This window comes from Cynara cardunculus (genome assembly GCF_001531365.2).
Source record: "Cynara cardunculus var. scolymus isolate 2C chromosome LG 5, CcrdV1, whole genome shotgun sequence".
Classification (NCBI taxonomy): Eukaryota; Viridiplantae; Streptophyta; class Magnoliopsida; order Asterales; family Asteraceae; genus Cynara; species Cynara cardunculus.
Window position 1 is genome coordinate 5,106,414 of NC_037532.1, and position 24,936 is coordinate 5,131,349.

At 35.8% G+C, this 24,936-nt stretch overlaps 3 protein-coding genes and 2 non-coding genes across 6 annotated transcripts; 2 read left to right on the plus strand and 3 right to left on the minus strand.

Moving 5' to 3' along the window:
- Nucleotides 1-39: 39 nt before the first annotated feature.
- Nucleotides 40-8,801, minus strand: LOC112512647 (myosin heavy chain, non-muscle). 2 transcript variants are annotated; one of them, XM_025118715.1, is made up of 15 exons: nt 8,727-8,801; nt 8,557-8,644; nt 8,401-8,447; nt 8,102-8,194; nt 7,945-7,998; nt 6,442-6,519; nt 6,287-6,355; nt 6,055-6,210; nt 5,797-5,944; nt 2,655-2,686; nt 2,023-2,112; nt 1,840-1,944; nt 1,051-1,230; nt 368-477; nt 40-260 (listed from the first exon to the last, which is right to left on the minus strand). In XM_025118715.1, exons 1-15 carry the CDS (start codon nt 8,760-8,762, stop codon nt 185-187), a joined length of 1,362 nt encoding a protein of 453 aa, XP_024974483.1. In that variant the 5' UTR covers nt 8,763-8,801; the 3' UTR covers nt 40-184. The 2 variants fall into 2 exon arrangements, with proteins under 2 accessions (XP_024974483.1, XP_024974484.1); XM_025118716.1 differs by having other exon boundaries at nt 8,102-8,191; nt 8,727-8,788.
- Nucleotides 8,802-8,889: 88 nt separating this feature from the next.
- On the plus strand, nt 8,890-8,963 carry TRNAV-CAC. The gene has a single exon. It is a non-coding gene; the product is annotated as a tRNA-Val (tRNA).
- Nucleotides 8,964-9,964: 1,001 nt separating this feature from the next.
- On the minus strand, nt 9,965-10,038 carry TRNAV-CAC. The gene has a single exon. It is a non-coding gene; the product is annotated as a tRNA-Val (tRNA).
- A 2,578-nt stretch (nt 10,039-12,616) lies between these two features.
- On the plus strand, nt 12,617-20,004 carry LOC112512724 (methylsterol monooxygenase 2-2). Its single transcript, XM_025118837.1, has 7 exons — nt 12,617-12,758; nt 15,154-15,291; nt 16,861-17,006; nt 17,767-17,886; nt 17,991-18,203; nt 18,298-18,378; nt 19,659-20,004. The coding sequence occupies exons 1-7, from the start codon at nt 12,729-12,731 to the stop codon at nt 19,735-19,737; spliced, it is 807 nt and encodes a 268-aa protein (XP_024974605.1). The 5' UTR covers nt 12,617-12,728; the 3' UTR covers nt 19,738-20,004.
- Nucleotides 20,005-20,308: 304 nt separating this feature from the next.
- LOC112512255 lies at nt 20,309-23,976 on the minus strand. The gene is made up of 4 exons (XM_025118131.1): nt 23,608-23,976; nt 21,222-21,770; nt 20,955-21,139; nt 20,309-20,402 (listed from the first exon to the last, which is right to left on the minus strand). Exons 1-4 carry the CDS (start codon nt 23,974-23,976, stop codon nt 20,309-20,311), a joined length of 1,197 nt encoding a protein of 398 aa, XP_024973899.1.
- Nucleotides 23,977-24,936: the final 960 nt, after the last annotated feature.

Sequence of the window (24,936 nt, forward strand, 5' to 3'; positions counted from 1 at the left end):
GCAGTGGAGCCTAAAGAAATTATACTGTACAGTTTCCAGTGAATCAAGCAAACTTTTTATAAATGATGAACGTTGGTTTTCCAAATCTTTTGAATGATGATTAGTGAGTAAATATGTGATACAGGCTTTAGTATTTAATGTGAGTTTACCAGAAGTATGTTCAACATGCAAATGCTCCTTCAGCTTACTGCACAATCAAAGAGCCCTCCTGCTTCATTCTGAGTAAATTACTCTCAATGTTCCGTAACACGGGTTTGTAGCTGCAATTATCAACCCACAAAATGAACATAGAGATAATTCAAAAAAAAAAGTTACGAAAATCTCGAATTGGAAAAAGGAAGTAACCAAAGTAAAGAGGGAACCGTACAGGCGAGCAAGACCGTTGTAGGCTTGCATGGCCTGTTGGAGCTGAGCTGAGAGTTGCAAAACTTCTGCAGACAGTGTCTCAGCCCTGCTCTGTTCTTTAGCAAGTTGACCCTGCATCCAGAATTAGAGAATTGATGTAAAGATGTACAATTACACGGCTGATATTCTGTTAGGGCGCGTTTTGGTACATGGATAGGACTGGATGAGCAAGACTGGTGAAATAATTGTGAAAGGTTTTAGAGTTTTAATTTGACATGGATAGTTTAGTAATTTACCAATCTGGTAATCTTGTTCCATCTTTCGAAGTTTTGTTCCACATATTATTTTGTGGGACAAAAGAAACTCAGTCTGTCAAGTCCGAGTCAAATGCCGAGCCAAACATGGGACTGCAAGTTTTGTTTCATCACCAAAAGGTCATTGACCTAGCAGTACCCGAGTTACGAGTGAACCCAACCTTCAAAGAGGTCAAGGGTTCAAACCTCACTAAAGGTAAGGAGTGTGCGTGAGTATTTGTTGTCTACAAATATTATATACTTCAAAAAGAAGTTCTTGTTCTATTATGTCTCGTCTTGTTCCGTGTATCAAACGCCCATTTAGTGTACATTTGTAAAATATACATGTATGTGCATGAGTGCCTAGGCCTAGATAGAGATCAGATTGTCTTGAGAAGTTTATATGACTAACCTTTAGGGATACAACTTCAGCAGTATAAGCCTGAGAAATCTCACCCGCCCCTTCTTTGTTGAATTCCAATACACCTTTGTGACTCTCACGATCATTCACGATGGATATACTCGCTTGTTCTGTTCTCAATTTATCTAGCATGCTACGGAGCTCCTCATTTTGTTTCAAACAATCTTTTACCTGCATAGGTCACACGTAAGCCATGTTGCCATGTTGGGTAATCAGTTCAACCACAGAGTTGAAGCAAGTACAACCATCAAGGATCCTTTGGAACCAGGGGGGGATTCAGTAATAGCTTAGGGTGGCCGTAGCACAATGGAAAAATATTAGGGGTCATAAAGGTGCACCCATTTTAATTTGATATGTGTTTTCCCTAAGTTAACAAAATGTGGTTGCCGTCTACCGGCAGTGTCATTGCATGTAGCATTACAAGTTGCAAGATCAAATCCCTTGGCCTGTTTTTTTAATTTTTTGGTAACAACAGTATAAAAGAAGGAAACCACTTGGATGTTGCAAAAAACCAGCTTCTATGTCATTATTAATTACCGTATGTTTTATACTCAATTTTGTCTTATTATATATTATGTTAATTATTTTGTACCCGCTCGGAAAATTTTCCATATCCACCTTTGATTGGAACTGCAAATGGGAATGAAACAAGCATAAATGCTACAATCGGGCTGCAAAGTGACAACTAGACAACTTCAGTTTGAGCTTCTTATTATCCCAACAATGAGCATTGCAGCGTTAGTTTTTGTTTGTCAAGAATGCGTAACATAAGTATTTTACCTGATTTTCCCAGTGTGCCACCATGCCTGTTGCCTCTTGGTAAGCTGATGACAAGTTTGAATTGTCCTCAAAAAGCCTTTCTATCTCGGAAGATTGCGAATCAATCTGTATACAAAATTAACATAAAAACTCATATTCCATATAAGGATGTTGAAAATACCAAATTTAAGCCAAAAGTTGAACCTCCAATAGTAGCTTTTGTCTGCTACTCTCCAATCTCTCAACAGCTACTGCCATGTCATGCAACTGCTTCTCAAGTATCTCTTTATCTTCCTACAATCATCAGATACCGTCTATAAGAACTAAAATATGGTCCTACTAGTCATCGGAAAAATACGACTACCAAAATCGTTATAGAACCTAAGGGTCATTGCCCACCGGTATCCAGTATCTATGTTACGTAGAGCCCAGTCTCTCACGAGATCAAGGGTTCAAATCTCACCAAAGATGAGGAGCGTGCGTGGGTATTTTCCGTATATAAATATTATAAACTTTAAAAAGAAAGTCATATAGACCAAGGGGTCATAGGCCCAACAGTACCGAATTACTGGTAGACCCAGCCTCCTTTAAGGCTGAGGATTCAAGCCTCACCAAAGATGAGGAGTATGTGAGGTTTTTTGTCGTACGTAAATATATATACTTAAAAAATGTGATAGGCAGCCACATTACGTTTTAAATTTAGTTTCCACAAAACTCTTGACCATTCAAGAGTGTATTTAATGGCTGGGATGGAAACTCTAGCCCTAAGTTCCCTCTGAAACTATAGGGGATATAAATTCTATCAATAGTATTATCAGCTTCTGCTTTCCCCTTACCATTGTTAGCTGGGCTCCTCTTTCAGTAATTCCTGCATTAAACAGGAAATCGTCAAAACGAGAAAGTAATTGTGAACTTGAGTACAATATCAAAGGAGTTTCTGATAAAGAAAACCATGTAATGCAAATAAACATCATCAAAGAAGATAGAGAGTATCTGTTAGAAGTACTTCTAAGACTGAATCATTGAAGGATATAATTTCCTGTATAAGGTCTGCGTACATCCCATCCTCCCCAGACGCTACCTCTGTGTGGGATACACTGTCCGTTTAGTTTGGTTAGACTTGAATATACCTTTAACAGTGATAAACAGTAGGAAGATGATATTATTAGTTCTCTGAGTCAAGATGGTCTATAGTACGGAAATCATGCCATTGCCTCTTATAGGGTTATCGTGTTAATCATGTTCCAATTTCACAAGTCTTCTCTAGTTCTACATAAGTTATTGCGAGCTAGTTGTTAGTTTACTTCTCTTAGGCCTTCAATTTTGACACAAGCATGTCTTTTACCAACTCATCCACAAGTCCATAATAAATTTACGTTCCCAAATTTAGTTTGTGCATGCCATCTCCAGGTTTCAGATTCTTGTATCCTTATGATCTAGACCCCTAGTGCCATTACAAGTCCACGTGATATTATGCAGATACTGCCACTGGCTCGACATTCTGACCCAGATTCACCATGAATGGCTCATACCCTGCCATCATACAGAACTTCTCCCAACCTGGAAAACAAGTTTACACTAGCAAGTAGCAAACATTTACAATGCAAATTTTATTTTATTACATTAATCAAATTACAACTGATGTTTTTTCAAGTTTTCTTAAAAATACTAAACGATAAATTACAAAACATAATATTGATGTAAAGATATAAGATTAGGGAAATTATCTTCTAAAATCAGTTTTTTTATTAAATGGATTTAGATAGACTCTTCTTCATTCACTTCTAATAAGTAATAATTATATTTAATCATAGAATTTACAATATAACACTCGATAACTGAAACCAAGGTTTCTAATAGCTTTCTGTAATAATTGTCTTCTATATTTTACCATGAGATTATTGTATGCAAAATTGAGCTCTTTTTGGTCAAAAGAGCATTTTCTTCAACTGGTTTGTTTTTACACAAGAATCAAAATCTGAATTTAATAAATTATAACAAGCTATTTGTAAATTCAGGTGAAGTTTATTTTGTTTCATAAGAATTTTTGAAATATTCCTTAAAGCAAACTCAAAGTTGAGATTGCTAAAGGTATGTAGTACTGAAACAGTGCAGTAAAAAGAATTTTGTTCCTTTTTTTTTAAGACATAAGCCCTGTATTCTTTAGTTAATATCTTAATAACATGTGAGACGTTCTAGGTTACTCCAATCTAAATTTTGGATAGGTTGTGGTGTAGAAGAAAGTAATCCGCAATTACATCGATTTATAGGACTGCATTTTGATTAATTGACACCACTTAGAAGAAAGTGACTAAACCTTCTACATTGATTTCAAGTATAATGTTCAATAATCTATCTAGTTATTTTTCTAAACATAAGTTACTATCATGTTATCTTTGGTTTAAACTTGTACTTTGATATAAAAAAAAATTGGGTGTGAACTTGTGTAATTTTCTAATGTTCTGTTTCAATTCAAGTTGTATGAAACAAGTTGACATGATTGTCAAAATTTGGATCAAGTAGTTATATAATATGTAAAAGATATCTGGAAAATGTTGTATTGAAATGTTTGAACTCCAAAGCATATTGGTATTTTTCTGGAAATTAAGAAAACATTTTTAGAAATCCCTTAAGTTTGACTACGACATTTTGACATAGTAGAACTGATCTCCGGGAAATAAATAGTAGGGTCGACCATAGCTGTATAGCGTGACATGATGCAGAAGGTCATTGACAGCTGGTAATTGAGGCCAATCACTGGTGGATAGTGTGGCATATTGGCATTTCATTGGTAAATGGTGTGACATTCTGGGGTTCAGTCATTGGTAGATAGTGTGACCAAGTCGACTAAGATAATAATCAACTAATGATTATTAAATATGCAAGATCATTTTGAAGCATTTTAATTCTTATACTATTGAATCATGAAACTTCTTTTTGGTAACCATGGTTACCGGGCCAGCTTATGCGCATGGACTAATCCCGTGGGCGGTCACAAATAGCCTGGAGTCATCGCAGGTGAACCTCCATGGCCACAAGGGCTTTGGCAGCGCATAGATTCGAACCTGGGGTAGATGAGATTTCCCACTACATTCCTATGAGGCTTAACGAGTGGGCCACAACCCAAGTGGTTGACTATGAAACTTGTTATTGACAATGTTGGATCTTTTAAGTTATGAATTAGAGATTGTATTTCCTATACAAGCTTTTGTAAAGCTTGGTTTTTTTAAAGAATCCTAGTTGATCCAGCTAGAATGTTTATTCCATAGGCTTTGCTGCTTATTCTTTCAATATTTCAGGTTTTTCAGATGGGCATAAGTTGTAGGCTTTCAGAGTGCATAAGGATTTGGAGCATCTATCCACCGCTATGTTTTAGTTGAATTCTAGAGTTTGAGCCGTTTATGATTATTTTGTCAAGATGTTTATGATTTAGCTGGATTTGAATTGTTGAGTATTATTTATCGAGTGTTATTTAATAAACTTTCATTTGGGGGTCTAAGTAGTGTGGTCGGACGATGCTGGCCCGTGTTTCTGGTGGGGCGTTACATTACAACACTTAAAAAAGTAATATATAGACTTAAACATCTCTAGATAACACAAATCAAGCTTCAGAATCATAGTAGATCAAGATCTATGGTTTGGAATTCAATCAGAAAAGTACTTTTTTGGAAGTCAACAAATAAACTGTCAATATCGACATGGAAGGATACATGACCTCGATTACGTCGCAACCACGTAACTACTAATAAAGCCAATAATGCGACAGCATTTAATTTCATATCTTTAATTCTCATGAACTAATAACTGCTAAATCAGACTTAAGTTTCACATCATTAACCTATGCAACATGGACCACTGTGAGGAAGGGCGGTAGTTTGCATATCTGAACTTAGTCAATTCACTAGTATTTAATTCTGATGAAGAGAAATAAATAGTAAACAACTCATTCATCAAATTTAGATTGTATGTAACGGTTACCTGAGGCCTCTTTGGACATGACCACTAGCTTTTCTTCCAATTCTTTTTTCTCAGACATTATGGCAGATATCCTTATTTGCTCCTCTGCTAATTGTTGTTGCTCTTGCCGCCTCATCATTCCCTCTTGCCGCCTCAGCATTGACTCTTGCTATTTATTGTAGAATATTATTTCACATAAATGCTTTATATTCATTCTTTCTTCCTTAAATTTTTAGGAAATTAGCAATAAGGCGATAATTAGTTTATTACAAATCTAACCTCCAGTTGGGTCTTCAGATCTGCAAGCTCCTTCTCAATAGCTTGCATGTGATTTGGTGGACCTCCCCTGGAGGTAACGACACCAAGATCACCACTGATTGCTTGTTGTTGTAGCAAATTTAATTCTGCTCTTAGTGTAGCTGCATCTTCCTCGGCCTATTTCAAGAGGTTTATAAACATGCATTGGATTTTAAAATACACATAAAATATAAAATAGTAGTTGATTGTTTACTCGATATTGCTCTTCTTCTGCTTCCTTTAGACGCTTCTTAAGTGCTCGAACCTGCGCTGAGAAATCCTCCTACACTAAAACAGTTTAGTACTAGTATATAAAGTTAGTTGTGAAAATTCATTGCAGACAATCAGACAATCACATGATCTTCATACCCGTGCAACAAAGGCTGCGTCCTTTTCCATCGCAACATCCTTAAGAGCTCTTCTCAAGGAGGGTACAGTGTTTTGTTCCTGCAACCAATAGCACGAAAGTAGCACAAGCATATAAGTTTATATATTGAATTTCCCGTCCAGATTATTACACAACACCAGGTGTAGACGGAAGATTCCATCTACATGAAACGGGCCACAATCCTCAAACATTTGCAAGGCTATAGAGGTGACTATTTTATATTTTTGAAACCCTAGTTTCTTCAACCCAGTAAAAAATGATGTTGAACAGAAATTCAAGGAAAGTGTGGCAGAACCAATGATGTTTACATGCAGCAACTAGAAAAGTAATCCCCATGTTTGTCCTTGAAGCAGTAGAATGTTTAAGTTTGTGAAGTAACGGAATACAAACAATCATGAACTTCTTTTAGACAGTAATAAAATGGTAATATAATTCCCTGATAGAGGGGGATGCTCTGGTAACTGCAAATCTTCGAGACCGATTCAGTTTAACATCCTCAGATAAGTAGCAACTGTATACAGTTGATCCCTATGGAATAGTTCTTGATTGAATTGGCAAATGAGTCAAGCCATAGTAGGAAATGATTGTTTAAATGTTCAATGTCCTTTCTTTTCTTCAGTTCGATTTTGATAAATTGCCGGTGCCTGGTTTAATCTTGTGTTGAGTACACTGTGTTATCTTAAGCATCCTTGGTCCTAGATACCTTGACAAAATCAGTACCCATATTCTGATTGTTAGATTCTTTGTGATATTATGATGCCAATTTGCCAACCAATAACCACTTGATGTCTGACCTTTCATCTTAGGTGTTAGCTCAAGACCCTTAATTTGTAGGTGCACTTCCTGGAAACCATAGTTTCTTTTAAAATTAGTGTTCCTTCAAAATATGTTTTTACAGCAATCAGGGTTACCAACCTTTACCATCTGTTTCAAGAGATCGGTGCGAAGTGTTTCAAATCCATTTTACGGGGTTCACAACCTAAGAAGAATGTCACCAAGAGGGAAATGTCATGCCTCCGCTCAAAATGGAGAAAGGGTGCAAGTTGGGTTTGATATCCTCTTTCTAGGCTTATTTAATTGGGTACTGAAGCCTGCAACAATGAACTGGCATCCTTACAGAGTTACGGTAATATTTTATATTTCATTATGGCACATTTCAGATTCTTCCTGTGTGTCCCTGTTACATGTATATCCTAACAGAAAAACAAAACTACCTATGTCTGAAACTCCCACCTAATCAAACAACATTTAACTTATTGCAAAGCAATCAAACAAATAAATATCAGTTTGCAGGTTGATCCCATGATGATGACAAAATGTGGAAAATTGAGTTTATAATATCAGTATGTGCCTTCTGTCTGCGGTGTGGAAGACCTGGGCAAAGAAATTCAACTTAGCATACTTCGGCCATATTGATCGACAACTAAATAACTATTAGCATGGTCCAACAAGAGAGCACAATGTGTTTTCTCAATTGTACATACCAAGTCATTCACACGCTTCCGGAGCATGTCATTCTCCACTTCATTAGAATGAAGCTGAATCACAAAGAAAATCATATGATGTGTTAACAACATTAATCACAAAGTAAAAAGCTGAAATCAACACCAGGAATGCACTATGAAGCAAAGAGCTCCACACCTCTGAGATCAGTTTTTTATTTTCTTCATCCAGCTCTACATTCCTTTTCTGCAACTCTTGTAGCTGTGATACCAAGCCACTAACATCACTCTGCTACAAAATTCTCAAACAAGACATAAAATTCAAACTTTCTTTGATCAGCATCATCCTTTTCTTGCATTCATAATAATTATTCTATTAAGGTATATCATACTTCTCTCCCGAATAGCAATGTTGTTAACACAAAAACTTAATCAAAATCTAAACAATTTTGCCTGTTGCTAACTACATCACATGAGAAGAATTATAAAAGAACCAACCTCAGAGATTCCACTTCCGCTCGATGATTTCTTGATCCCAAAAACCTCTGATACCAAATAACATAATACAGATCCAATAAACACGATGTCGGATATGCAAATTGATCACTAAATACGAAACAAGATACATAAACTAACAATTAACAGAAATGTTACCGCTAGGGTTAGGAGGCCTTGTGAGATCAGGTCCAGATGAGGTTTTGCTTAGTTTCTGAGCTGCCCTCTTTTGACGAATTTCTTCCAACTGTAGTCAACAACTTCCATAAGTAATTAATCAAGTACATGTTTCTAAATATAACAGAAAATGAAATAGATTGTTCGAGTACCGTCCGTCGACCGAGAGATGCATGATGCGACGCCATTACAGAGAGAGATAATTGGTTGAAGGTTTAATTTTCAATAGTTCTGCTTGCCGTCGATAGGCGGGGCGGTCAAGCTAGTACAAAAAATAACCAATTTGAGAATAACGGTAGCAAAAATGAACAAGGTGTCTGGGTGGTGTAGTCGGTTATCACGCTAGTCTCACACACTAGAGGTCCCCGGTTCGAACCCGGGCTCAGACAACTATTATTCTTTTTCCCATTCTAATTTTTAGCTGCTAACATATTGATTTTTGAAAATAGAAAATTAAGGCAATGTTTGTTAAAAATAAGTTAGCTTATTTTCTGGATACATGTTTGAATCAATATAAATTAGTTTATTAAAATATTACTGACTAACGTTTTGGTAGTTTATTGTCTTTTTTTAATTATAACTTTGATTAATATTAATTTTATTATTATTTAATTATAAATAAATATTAATAAATTTTAAATATTACTAATATTAATAATTATTAATTATTGATTAATATAAATTAAAAATTAATTTTAATTTTAATTNAAAGAAAATGAAACATTAAAATTGAAACGTATTTTGCTACATTGTGCGAGTACCCTTCTAGTTATTAATTATATAAATTATTTTCATATTATTATTTTTTAATTATTATTCAATATATTTAGTTATCAAAACGCAAATTTAACAATTTTAACAATGTTTATGTGATATAAAAATTAAACTTATACTTATTTTATTTCATAGATGATAAAAATAGGATTTGAGAACAACAAAGCTAATTTAGATTTTTTCTTCTAATTTAAAAACTTTTCCAACCGGTTACAAATAGTTTTTTAGGTTTAAATAATGGAGTACATATAGACACGTCAAAAAAGATAAAGAACTGGGAAACAAAAGAATTGATCAAATGAGGGAAATCGATGGCAAGAGTCAACGGCGGCAATGGAGAACGGACCACAATGAGACGACAAGGGGGAGTAATGTGTTGGATGCAGAGGTTTAATAACGTAGGTTTTGATAACGATAAAACTGATTTATCTTCTCAACCGATTACGAATAGTTTTTTAGATTATAAATGAAGTAAATAATTAATTTTTAAAAATTCAATAACTATTTATAATAAAAAAAACACCTACAGAATCATTTAAAATAAAAATATTTATTAAAATGGGGAAAAAGATCAATTAATCGTTTTAATTTGAATCGGATAAAAATTAGAATGAATTGTCTGAGCCCGGGTTCGAACCGGGGACCTCTAGTGTGTGAGACTAGCGTGATAACCGACTACACCACCCAGACGACTTGTTCATTCTGGCTACGGTTAATCTTAAATGAGTCATGTTTTAAAGCAAGTTTTTGTGTCAAGAGGATTATAATTTAGAGTAATATTATAACATCTTAATAAGATCTATTTAAAAAATATGTAATATGAAAAACTGGAAACTAATAACATGATTTAGGGGCCGTTTACTAGACGTTTATCCGGTAAGTGCTTACTGGATAGTTTTCTTTATCGGATGAATATGATAAAGGTTAAAAATCTTACCCGGTAAGAGCGATGATGGAGATGAAGAGTCTTGCTCGGTAAGTGAGGGTGACAACTCTTACCCGGGTAAACGTTTATCAGGTAAATTGTTGCATACGATACCATTTTGATATACTACAATCTTACCCCGTAAAATAAATTGTGGTGTTAACTCCCAAAGGTAAGCGCTTACCTGGTAAGCATTTAGATAAACGACCCCTTATTTATTAATTATCATATTATAAAATTTTAATTATTTTTATACAATTTTGAGTCTATTAAACTACTACATTAAAAGTTCTGAAAAACTTCATTTCTTAGTTTTTCTAAAACTAAAATAATTTGTATTAAAAATATATGGGAATTTTGTTTGGGAAATATAACAACATTAAGGGTCGTTTATCAAACGTTTATTTGGGTAAACACTTATCATGGACAACTGTGTGGACCCATGGACTTACGAGCCTTGATCGTTACAAAGGGCGATGCTGGAACTGTCCATATCCGATTCATCCTTCGAAACCATATCACATCCTGAATATGATGAAATAGTCAAATAGGATGAATTGAGACGGTATTTACCGGATAAATATGGTAAATACTAAGAACCTTACCTGGTAAGAGTAAAGACAAGTACCAAGAGTTTTACCCGATAAATGAGAATGATGACTCTTATCACGATTCTATTAAATTTTCTAGACTTTTCTCTACTTTATATTAAAAACATGGTTCTTTACTCAATTAGCCTTTAGAAGAATATAAAAATAACCTATAAATACATTTTTTACAAAAGTAACTATTCATTTCTACAAAAATTTCATGAAATGACCCAAATATGGACCCCACGAAACCTTATCGTGTCATCGCATCTATTTACAACCTCTCGAGATTTTGTGGGACCCATGTGTATTTTTTTTTTGAACCTTTTGTCATTTTGTAAATTTTTTGAAGAAATGAGCGGTCACTTTTGTAAAAATAAATATATATTTAGGATATTTTTGTAATTTTCAAAGAAAGTTAGTTATGTCGAGAACCCATTAAAAGATGAATATTTAGAGAACAATTTTAAGGGATGTTTGGGATTGTTTATTTGAAACAACTTATGTTTTTTTTTCTATAAAAATACTTATCAATTTATTATAAGTCAGAAAAGTTTAGCTTCTTTAAAAACTCCTTATTACCGGTTTGACACCGGTATAAATTGTTTATCCAAACACTCAAAAAGTGCTTATTACCGGTTTGACACCGGTATAAGTTGTTTATCCAAACACTCAAAAGTGCTTATTATCGATGTCATACCGGAATAAGTCAATAAATTGTTTTTATAAGCAATCTCAAACATCCCCTAAAACTAGGCAAAATTTATGGAAGACAATAACATTGAACATACTTTGAATGTAACATTAAGAGATGGTCTATTAAATGTTTACTGAGTAATCGCTTACTGGATGTCACTTATTTTATAGATGAATATGACAAAGACTAATAATATTATCCGATAAGATGTATAACAAAGGCCGAGAATTTTATTTGATAAGTGAGTGAGAAAAATCTTATCTGTTAAATATTTATTAAGAAACATTTATCAATAATCTATTTTGATGACCAAAAAGTTTATTAGAATAAAAGGCAAAATAAGGTGATATCCAACATATAAACTCAAAATTCGCTTATATAAGATAAACTTATTATGTCCCAAATATCTGAGTATGTTATTTGGAGGGGCCATGCATGGAAATTGATTTAAATAGCTATTTCATCAATTTAAATTGGTCTCCTAGTATTCCTCTTCCGAGTTTACCTAAATATTACTACATCTGTAATATTGTGGACCTGGGTTTTAAAAAAAAAATCCATCAAGTAATTACGTACCTGAGTTGAATATGATAATTTTTTTCTGTCTTTTAACCACGTCTGTAATATTACGAACATAATGACATTTAGGTAAACCTGAATTATGAGTTGTTTATTTACCTCTTAATAGTTAAATTAAGAGGCAACATCTGAATCGTTAAGATGTGAATCTTGTTTGACAAAAAAAAAAATCTGCCTCTTAATAGTTATAAAATACTCTGAATGATTTTGCATCACGAGTCTCCCTTAACTATTCAGCACCCTAATTTCATTATAAACAATCATCAATCGATTATATTTCATTTTGCACTATATCATAAAATTTTCTTAATCATTCTATACTAAATCATTTAGCAACTGACAAACAACCCCGAAACAACTAAAAGATTATCTAAAAGGGTGAAATGGGTGTTTGTGTCAATTTCCCAGCCATGTATACGTAAAGCATCCATTATTCTAACAAGTACAAAAATGCAGACATCTAACATGTACATTTATGCCATGACCCACGAGTTCAGATTCCTTTTGACAGTCTGTCGTCTTCCTCCTCTCATGTAATACGTCGTCTCTCTCACCTCCACCGCTTCTAAATCTCATCCGGCTGGATTCCATGGCTTCCGTCATTGAAGCTGGTTGGAAGGTATACCTGTCTCCACTTTACCTTCAACTATTCTCTGCCTTTTTATGCTTTACTTGTTCGTTTGCCCTAATTTGATCTCATTGACGGATGTTTCTCTTAATACTTATTTTTTCATTGAACTACTACATACGAATACTGCTGTTATTAGATTTGAATATATGAAATCAATGGAGCATTGAGGTTTTAGATTTACGAGTACGAACTTGTAGTATTGCAGATATGTGGATTGATGAGCAATTATGTTTAGGTGGTAAAATGAGGCATTGATTTAGATTGATACAAATTAGGGCAAACAAACAAGTAAAGTATAAAAGGACAGAAAAATAGTTGAAGGTAAAGAGGAGACAGATAAACATTTCAACCAGCTTCAATGACGGAAGCCATAGAATCCAATCGGCTTTATGTGAGAGAGACGAAGAATTACATGAGAGGAGGAAGAGAACAGATTGTCAAAAGTAACCTGAACTCATGGGCCATGGCATAAATGTTCACATTGATGTATGCATTATGTACTTGCTAGAATGGTGGATGCTCTACGTATACATGACCCCTCCTCCTAAGATACTTGATTTTTGGGACACTTTTTTTTTGTGGAAGATATTTTTAGGTATATAAACTTAAATGAGATTTTAGTTAAATCCATGACCTTCTCATGAGTATAAACCCATTTTTTCTTCTATAGCCAGGAGCTATAAGAGTTGGACGGTGAGTAGGGATGGATCTACGTTATAGAGAAACAGGGTTAAAGTAGTCATGTTGAGTAAATATATTAGACCGTCAAAGTTATTATCAAACTCGAGAAACCTTTCGAAGATAGAGAATATCACCATTAAAAGTGAGAATATGATATTTTTCCGGAGGCGCCGTCCTTTTTCCAGGAAAAAGTGAGAATATGAATTAATTACATGTTTATAGAGGGACCACCCGGCACCCGCTCTGAATTGTCTAGATTCATCACTAATAATGAATGAAACAGCTATGGACATTGGACCCTAGGAACTTTTGTGGTTTAGTCGATTTGCCATCTATCATCCAAATTCTTGCTATATCAAGTACTAGGAGCATGGGATTTGCGTCATATTTATTTTATTTACAGGCAGACCACAAGTGATTCTGCTTCCTAAGATTCGCAAAGCAGACAAATAGCTTCTGGATATCAATATAATTATTTGGTCTCTGTTAAGGACTTGTGGCAATTTTCTATAAGCAACAATATTTGATAACATCTAAGAAGACGTCCATTCGTAGGTTTAACATGTTGGTTGTTTTGTGTCAAATACTTCTATCTGATGGAATGAATCTTTTATATCAATGCAGTTAGTAATCCATTATTGTCATAAAATCTTGACACTTGATCAAATTTCAAAATTCTTCATTTTATATGAATAAAATACATGTAGCTTAATTTGTTTTTGTACCTTAAGAGACCACTTAGGGTCTGTTGTTAGCAGCTTAAGAGCTCAATGTGACTCGCAGCTTATTCGATCAGTTATACGTGACTGTTTGGTAGTGGCTTAATGATATAGAAAGTGGCTTATTCAGTAAGCTTCTAGGGAAGAGCTTTATGCAGAAAGCCAAGTCTTTTCCAGACCTATCCCTCCCAATTAAAAAAACACGTTCCTTCCATCTATGAAAAATACCTCCTAAATAAAAACCTTCCCAATCTATACAGACAAATTAATCCACATAGACAACTTTATCCATACAGGACTTAGTGAAAAACCAAACCAAACAGCCCCTTATTCATCTTTTACTAGAATTCTGACAAGTGCATGATAAAAGATGGATGATGAGGATGTCTATGGAGCAATGATTGTGGATGATCTACACCGTGCTATCTTCCATCTATTTGCAATGGTGAATAAGAAATCACATATCGTTAACATGAGAATTTAGCAGGTCATCATGAATTCCATTTTTCTTTGTGACTGACCAAAAAGTCACGGGTTCAATTAGTAGAACCAGTCCCTTTGAAAATGAAGAGGAAAACTATGCAGGAAGACTTTGCTATCAATACCCTTGTACATGTAGTAGTAACTACTAAGAGGTCTTGGTTCTGACTTCTGAGATCAACTCTGAGCATCTCGTCCACGCAAACACTATGCTGCATGAGATGCTCATTTGTTTAGGAGCAAAAGCTTTAGACCATTTGATACTGCTTTTTTAATATACAAATCCTCAGATTCAATTGTACGATCCCACATTGGTTGGGGAGGGGAACGAAGGTTGCCTTATAAGGGACTGGATACCCCCTATATCAGACGCGTTTTAAAACCGTGAGTCCATGTGTGGACAAAGCAGACAATAACTGTTTCGGTTGGCCTGGGATGTTACAAGGAGTCATAAGATGGAGGATTGTTGTTGACCTGACCTGTCCTTTTATTTCTTTTTGCAGTACTTGATCACCCATTTCAGTGACTTTCAGTTGGCATGCATCGGTAGCTTTTTTCTTCATGAAGCTGTCTTCTTCTTATCAGGACTTCCTTTCATATACATAGAAAGGGCAGGATGGCTCAAACAGTACAAAATTCAGGTTTCCCTATTGCATCTGCTGTACCCTTTGACTCAAATCTATTGCAGTACACTACAGTGATGGATTCTCTTTAGTTTATGTCTTCATTTTTAATCTTTGTTTGTTATCCAAGTGAACTCTCACTGCTGTTTCTACACGTGGTCTTGTATACATATGGTTATGTATGATTGCTCCTTGCTAGCATGCCCTTGCCTACCAATAATTCCAAGCTTATGCTTGGGATGCTTTTTGGGACTAAGGGCTTGTTTGTTAGTAGCTTAATGAGTTTAGTGGGACTTGCATCTTATTCGGTCAGCTATACATGACTGTTTGGTAGTGGCTTATTTAGTAAGCTTCTAGGGGGGAGCTCTGTGCAGAAAGCCAAGTTTTTTCCAAATCTGCTCTTCCCAATTTAAAAAACATGCACCTTCCATCTAAGAAAAACCCATCCCAAGAAAAAACTTTCCCAATCTATGCAGATATATTAATCAACACTGTCAGCTTTATCCATACAACACTTATTGGAAAACCAACCAAACAGCCACTAACTCGTTGTTCTTTTAATCAATCTACATTGTGTGTCCTGTAAACCATAAAGCTGTTTTTTTCATGAGGGCACACTCAAATTTCGTATTCGCTCTGTATCCTTTTTCCTACTGTGGAATTTGGTTTTGCAAGATCTTCATCGGTTGATGGGGACAAACTTAATTAGAGAGTGGTACAGGGATAATTTTGGACTAATGATCCTAGATGAATTGCAATGGTTGTTATGTACTTCTATCACAGATTGAGAAGCATTAGCAATCTATGTATGACGAGTAGCGAACATTTCCACAGAAAATGCATTATTTTGTACTTCATACCTTACTGCAGTTATTAATGAAAATATCTAAACATCCATATTTCTTAGAGTATCTTCGTTGCATTTATAAGTCTATTGTGCAAGATACCCATGGTGTTAGAAATCATTTGAGGCGTACGCCTCGAGGCGAGGTGGCCCAAAACCGCACCTGAGCTGGCGCCTTTTGGACCCTGGACGAGGCTTACGCTTGGTTCACTGAGGCGGTTCGGCGAGGCATTAGGCGTTGTCGAGGCATTTTGGCGAGGCGTGAAGCATTGTTGAGGCATACGCCTCAAATAATCTGCTTTAGTAATGTAGTGGTACTTCCTTTATGACAGTAGTAGTGTAGTAGTACTTCCTTTATAGTATAAGCATCTTTTTTTTCTTATTTTAAAAAACTAAAATTAAAGCCCAATAGCCCCAAAAAGTGTGTTTTGATCCTTCCTCATCCTCCAAGCAACCAATTTTTTTGCATCCTCTCAGCCTATCTCACAGTTTCACTCTTTCCTCAGTCAAGAACCACTTAACCAACGCCCTTAGTAATTTAGTATTATATATTGTATATAAATGTATACATTTGTGTAGTATATATACATATTTTGGTGTATATATATTTCCTTCTCGGGGTTTACACTCCTCGAGGCCCGATTCCACCTTTTAAAACCTTGAAGATACCTTTAACATGCTTAAACTGAATCTAACTGGACCAATATTGTTATCATCATCAACTATTGCCATTTACTTTGCAGACGAAGAATAACACTGCTGAAGCTCAAGAGAAATGTATTACTCGCCTACTGTTGTATCATTTTTGCGTGAACCTACCTGTTATGCTTGCTTCCTATCCGGTCTTCAGATTCATGGGAATGAGAAGTAGTCTTCCGCTGCCGTCCTGGTATTTTCAGGTTCTTTATATACTATAGCTTTAGTTGTAGATCATTGCATGTACCTCTGGGTGCTGCCGGATCAATTACTAGCTAGTTTGAAAATTATTGTTTGTTTTACATACCGGTTCTTCTTCTCATCTCTTTATTACTTTCTTCTTTTGTATTTTTCATTTCCATATGTGTGAAATCCCACATCAGTTGAGGAGGACAGAGGTTGCCTTCTAAGGGACTGGATACCTCCTTTGTCGGACGCGTATGAAAACCATGAGTCTAGGGTGTGGATAAAGCGGACAATATCTAGTATGGTTGGCTGCGGATGTTACAAATGGTAGCAGAGCCGGGAACCGGACTGGTGTGCCACTGGGCTGGGCTCCCTAGGGGGTGGATTGTGAAATTCCACATAGGTTGGGAGGGGAACAAAGGTTGCCTTATAAGGGACTGGTACATCTTTTGTGAGCGTGTTTTAAAACCGTGAGTCCGGTGTGGATAAAGCATACAAGATCTGGTACGGTTGGCTGGGGATGTTATCATATCCGGGAATGTGACTGGTGTGCCAGCGTGGACGCTGGGCTCCCCCCGGGGGGGTTGGATTTGAGATCCCACATCGGTTTGGGAGGGAAACAAAGGTTTCCTTAGAAGGGATTGGATACCTCTTTTATCCGACGCATTATAAAACCGTGACTCCATGTTTGGATAAAGAGGACAATATATGGTACCCTTGGCTACGGATGTTATAGTATGTAACTCGTTTGCTTTTTTACTGTGCAGGAAAGTAATGTCGACTCAGATACTATTCTACTTCATTGTGGAGGATTTCATATTTTACTGGGGACACAGGATTTTACATACCAAATGGCTGTATAAGCATGTCCACAGTGTCCATCACGAGTAAGTGAAGGCACCCAACGGAATTATGATTTTCTGATTTCCATTCCATTTGCCTATTGTTCTATGTCGTGTGTACTTATTGATACATATGTATCATCTTACAGGTATGCAACACCGTTTGGATTGACTTCTGAATACGCTCACCCGGCTGAGATTCTATTCCTTGGGTTTGCTACAATTTTCGGTCCAGCTATCACGGGGCCTCATCTTATAACTCTTTGGTTGTGGATGGTAGTGAGAGTTCTCGAGACAGTTGAGGCACATTGTGGTTACCATTTCCCGTGGAGCCCCTCAAACTTTCTGCCTTTGTATGGAGGGTTAGTATGCATAGTTCATAATTTGAATTACTGTTTACTTGCAGATTGGCTAATATTGTGTGACGGGTTTCTATTTTTCTTTGAAAAATTTCAGTTCTGATTTTCATGATTATCATCATCGGCTCATCTATACCAAGTCTGGCAACTACTCATCAACTTTCATCTACATGGACTGGTAAGGCTCTAAATAAGCATGTGCGGGGGTGTTTGGTTTGCATAATGAAATTTGATGGAATTGGAATCCATCAAAGGAATTTGTCTTTGACGGAATTAGAATGGAATTTGACCACGCTTTTGGTTGGTAGGAATTGGAATGTAATGTAATGTCTTAAAAGAATTGAAATATCCATGTTTGTTTGGCAGAAAGTAGATTCACAACTGGAGTGAAACAACAATAAATGACCAAAATTAAATTATAAATATAATGTAACGATAATATTAATTGGTGGAGGGTGGGGTGACGGGAACGGGCGCGGGTGGGTGGCGGGTATGACGGCGCCAATAGTGGCTTCGTGGTGGTGAGTGGGGGGTTAGGGTGGGGGCCATTGGCCCATTGGTGGAAATAAGCTTGTTATACTTCACATCACAAACATTCTACTTTCCGGTGCACTTTTCACATGTCGGGGCCTTTCATAGAAACAATTGCTATACTCTATGAGGTAGAGGTCAGGTCTTGATACATCGTACCTCTTCTAGGCCCCACCTCTCACTGGCATATCTTGGGCTCGTTTGGCTTGGTTTATTAGATAGGGTGATGGTAGGAGTAGAGATAGGGGCAAGTGGCAACTAAAAAGGAGTAAGATGTCGCTTGTGTAAGAAAACGACTATTGCCTTCGTTCTAAAATAAGTATTCACATTTATATTTTAGTTTGTCCCAAAATAAGTGCCTACTTTCCAATTCTACCCATAACTGTGAGATGGAGAAATTCATTACTCCCTCTATTATTACGGGTAAAATTGTCATTTAGTTGATAGAAAAGTGTAACAATTACACATTTCTAAACTTTGTTGCTTTTTCATTGTGGAAATTTATTTTCGGAGGAAGGGGGTACAACGGTTCGAACAAACCAAACCAAATGAACCTGTTATGGAGGTGGGATCGGTAGGATGGGATATACGTAGACCTGACCTCTAGCCCAAGGAGTAGAGTGACTAATATTTTTTCTATTATATCCCTATTCTCAATCAGTCTTCTTTTTTCTATATATTCTGGAAATTCATGAGATACAACGAGAATCTAATAACGAACATGATGTAGGCAAACATCAATAAATTGCTGAACCATGTACACAAGTAGTGTTTAATTTTCTGTTTCTTGCAACTACTGTTGTGTGTGTGAGATTAATGACGGAAATAGCTTTGTCTGCCAGCATAGTTATGAATCACAAAACGACTTTGATCTTGCAACTCGGTTTTTTATTAAATTCCGTGATCTTATTCGTACCTTTTTGTCAGGATATTTGGTACAGACAATGGCTACAGAAAACTGAAGGCACTGAAAAGCGAAGAGGTAGCCGAGTTCAAAATGAGCTAACAGCACCAACAAAAAGTCAGATTTTGGACCGCCTCGAGTATGTATCCCGACTAAGGTAATCACTCCGATCCCCCTTTTACCGCTTGCAATTTGTTCTTTTCTGTTGTAGAATCTGTTCAAACTTTCTTCCGGAAATGAGCACACTCGTTTCCCTAATTTTGAACGTTGTGTTCTTCGTTTGTCTACATGTCTCTATGAAGATCGTCCTTTGTAAGACTTGGTTCTACTCGTTGCTTATTACGTCAACACAAATCCATCCGTGTCCTATTGATTTTCATTTTTGCTGTAACCGTGGGTGTTCGGGACAACTTGCATGTAGACTTATCCCATGAGACCTGAAGATAACCGTGAGGAAAATCCCTAGTAGCCTTAAGAAGACTCGAACAGAACCCTGTTGTTGCCCTTCTATTATTCATATATTTTTTTAAATACATATAGGGGTCTAAACAATAACCAAAAATTAATTGCAACTGGGTCTTAGCATACATGATGACCATTATTTTTTGATTGAATTCTAACAAAATATATAAATATATAAATAAATATATAAATGAAAATATAAATCACTCCATTATTTCATCCTTCGTGCAAGGCCTAAGCTTGATGGTTCTAACATCTGCTTTGTCCACTTGTACAATTTCACAGCATTCTCTTCTTCTTCCCTCCTGAAAACAAAATAAATAATATGAAACATGCCACTTCCATTAGTATTTACATTTATATTTTATTTTGTTCCAGAAAAAGGTTTTGGTAGTAATTTAATGAGTTTAATTAGATTCATAGCTTATTCAATCAGTTATATATGACTATTTGGTAGTGGCTTAATGTAAGCTTCTAGGGGAGCTTTATGTAGAAAGCCATGTTTTTTCTGAACATGTCTCTCTCAATTAAAAAACATGTTCCTTTCATCTATTATGAAAAAGCTCCTCCAAACAAAAATTGTCCAATCTATACAGAAAGAGTAATCCAAACAGACAAATTTATCTATACAGGAACTAATGGAAAACTAACAAAACATCCCTTAAGCGTCCACTTTCAGAATTAAGACATACTTTTTTAGTTTTTCTCTTAATAATGAGATGAGAAATTCATTTCTCTCTCTGTTATTAAGGTAAAATTGTGTTTAGTTAATTAAAAAATAATAATAATTACACATTTCTAAAATTTTATTCATTTTTTATTGTGGACGTTTGTTTTGGGATGTATTTATATTGTACTTTGTGTCAACGTCTAGAATATCAAACCCTGAAACTGCACCAGATCCGATCGAATCATTTGGTGTGATTGGGTTGTGGTACCAATCTTGGTTCAAAATAAACCTAGATAACATTTGTTCAATTTGGTTCATGGTTATGAACCCAAATTGTATACCAAAGATAACAGATCTAGATCGGTTCAAAACCTGAAACACCGAACTAGCACCATTAACTTAATAGTTTCGATCAAAAATTGGACCACTTAATGAGACCTAAAACCAGACTCACCGTTTCGAGTCTCGTAACTGGTGATATAACGAGAATCTTTTCCACATCATGAGCCGATTGATTCCCACTTGCCAAGCAAGGTGGCAACCGCCGTGGTAGTTTTCGAACATAGCTCATGATCACCTCCTCCGGATTTCCTCTGCCACGGGAGTCCACCACCGAATCAAAGTAAAAAGTATGAGGAATTTCACAAGGATCCTTGGAAAGACCCCTAGTGTTCACCATGAAAGCAGGCTTAGCTCCTTTTCGCCACTCACCGAATGTTTGAAGGGGCACCTGTAAAACGCTTGGAGGGAGTATTTTCTCGTAAATATGGAGAGAGTAGCCCCAAGATAACGAGAAGGTCCAGTCTTTAGGGTGGTCATAGCAAATGCTTTGTTGGAATAGCCTTGATTGGTCGGTTTTGGCGGCTTTCATAAGATGGTTTAGTGATTGGAGGCGGTCCATGGTGGGGAAGAGTGGCTCCACCGCGTCAAGGTGGTGGAGAGAGACCATCGGAGCTTGTGGGTGTGCTGCTAGAAGACCTGATATGTCCCCATGTAGATCAATCTGCACCGAAAGGGGTTCAAATGTCAGCATACATAGTGTCAACAATATAATTTTTTTTTTGGTAACTGTGGGTATCTAGGACAACTTTACATGCACGAACTAATCCCTCACGTGACCACGAATAGTCTGAAGTTATCACAGGTGAACCTCAACAATATAATTTGTGACCCTATCAACAGATATATTTTCGCACACTTTGCACAATCTAAGGGTCTTCACTGAAGCAATAGCCATGCCCCACATCCGGGTCAGACATATTGAGTTTGTTTGGTTATCGACATATATATATATATATATATATATATATATCTATTGCAAACTGTTCTCGTTGCATTAGTGATGCTATCAGACGATATACACGTCACAAAACATGGTACATTTGGCATCGGGTTATTGGATACATTCGAGAGGCATTTCGATTTGACTTATAAGGAATTAAGATACAGATACAAAAATATTTGTGATTTTTGGGTAATCAACTTGGTAGCATTATACTTGTGCTAGCAAAAATTACATTTATTCACATTCATGCCCAAGGTTAAATTAAATAACAACAAACCAAGATAATTTCATGCAACCAAATGTCCCTCTTAAGAAGTCATGAAGTCATGGTTTAAATCTCATCAAAGGTGAGGAATATGTGTGTTTATTTATCGTATATAAATATTATATACTTTAAAAAAAGATAATTTCATGTATAAGTATTACAATTATAAATAAAAACACTTGTCAGTATTTATAATAAAGTTTTGCTATTTTTATTTTACTACATATTATAAACAAAGCAAAACTTGGTCACATACTGTCATACTGATATTAATATAATTAAATAAAAAGTAAATAGCAATCATTGGTGTTATATAATTATATATATATTTTAATAAACTTAAGGGGCGTTTACTAAACGCTTACCCGATAAGTGTTTACCGGACAATTTTCCTCATTGGATGAAACATGGCAAGACCCAAGAATCATACCTGGTAAGAGCGATGATAAGAATAGAGAGTCTTACCCGGTAAGTGAGGGTGACGACTTGTTGAAAAAAAATGGGCTAAAAATTGAATACATTTATTTATTTTGGTAAATTTCCTAAACCACGGTTTCTCATAGGCCAGACTCTAAGAGTGCGTTTGGTACACTAGACAGGACATGACAGAGATCTATGTTCCATGTTTGGCATGAATTTTATGTGAAACAGATAGGAACAGAGTGGAAAAAAGTGGAACAGCCCTGTTCCACCCCTATCTCATGGAACATGGTGGAACAAGGTGAAACAGACTTATATTTACCAATATAACCTCAAAATAAAACTTAATTATCTTCTAAAACATCAAATACATCTCTTTTTTTTACATTTTATTCATTCTTTAAATTTCATTTATTGTATTTTATGTTTCTTAAACTTTCATTTTACTGTCCTCAAAATATTATTTTTATACGGTTTCTATACTTTTATTAATTTATGTAATTTATTATATATTAATAATAAAAAATAATGTAGAAAATAGATAAAAATAAAAACAGAATATCACATAAACTTTTTATTTGGTGTCATTTTAATTGTTTTGACGAAAACTTCAAATCATATATTTTGTTATAAAAAATAATTATTCTATTATAATTTAATAAATTACATAAATTAATTAAAATAAACAACTCATCATGAGTAAATTAGTCATTTTACTTGTTCTGTTCTGTCTAGTTTTATCTTACCAAACATTAACAATTGCCCTGTTCTATCTTATCTTTTCTGGACATCAAACACACCCTAAAAGGCAAACCCAATACCATACTTTTAGGACAGTAAAATGGGAACAGTAAAAACAGGAAAATTTACCTGATGAAAACCCCTTTCTTGAGTAAGTGAAACCCCCAAATCAGCCATACAAGATTGCAAAATGTGATCACTCCCATGATAACCGTGGTACTTCTTTAAACACCCATCTAAATTCTTGACCAATAGCTCCACAAGAGGGTAACTCAAAGCAAATCCAGCACCACCAAAACCCATCCCAAATGAGAACAGACTGTTAGATATAATACTCTCTGAATTCATACCAACATAATAATACCCATTGTGATCATATTTCTTCAACACCTCCACTAAATTCTCCGGCAAGAACACCGTGTCATCGTCTGCCATCACGTACCACCGCACGCCGCCTCCTTTCTCCTCCTTGAACGTCTCCTCGACCACTCGTGCCATCCTAACGGTGTACGGCACACCCTTGTGGGCACTCGAGACACGTACTGGCGGAGAAGTGGGCGGCCACGGGAGGTACCGGATCGGGGCTTCGTCTAAGAAGAGGAACCCACGGGTTACGTTAGGACTCCACCATGATTCAATATAGTGTTTCTTCGACTGCCAAGTTTTCGTGGCACCCCCTATGCCGAATACGATGTGGGAGATGTTGGTAGGGGTAGTTTCGGGAATCGGGTAAGGGGTTTTATGGGTATTCTTGTAGTAATTGAGATTGAAATTGGGTAATAAGATTTGGGTTGTTTGAGAACATGGGTTGGTGGAAATCCAAATCAAGATCAAGATCAAGATCAAGATCATGGAGAAGAATATGAATGAGAGTATGATTATGGACTTGCATAGTCTTCTTGTTCTTGGTTTTTGAGGGGTTTGTGGATACATGTCTGAATGAATAAGATTTGAACAAATGAATTGGATTATTAATTTTTTGGAAGTAATTTGTGTTTTATAAAATTCTTGAAATCTTTTTGTTAACACCTTGTAAAGGTGTTTGATTCATCATGTGAATGTGATATGTGCAATTGCTTCATCATCTTTTAACATGGTTCCATGCCAACATTTTCCATGCCATGTTTTTCTATTTTTTTACCTCTTAATAGTTTCATTAAGAGGCAACCTCTGAATTATTAAGAGATGAATCTTGTTTGGAAAAAAAAAATGTCTCTTAATGGTTCTAAAACCCTCTGAATGATTTTGTATCCTGGATCTCCCTTAACCATTAAGAGCTCTAATTTCATTGTACACAATTACCAAACAATTATATTTCATTTTGCACTATATCATGAGAGTCTCTTAATCATTCTGACCACTTAATCATTCTGCACCAAACCGTTCAGCAATTGCCAAACAGCCCCTTACTATAACGATGAAAACGGGTATATATTTAGTGGGAGGTTAAAATAAAAA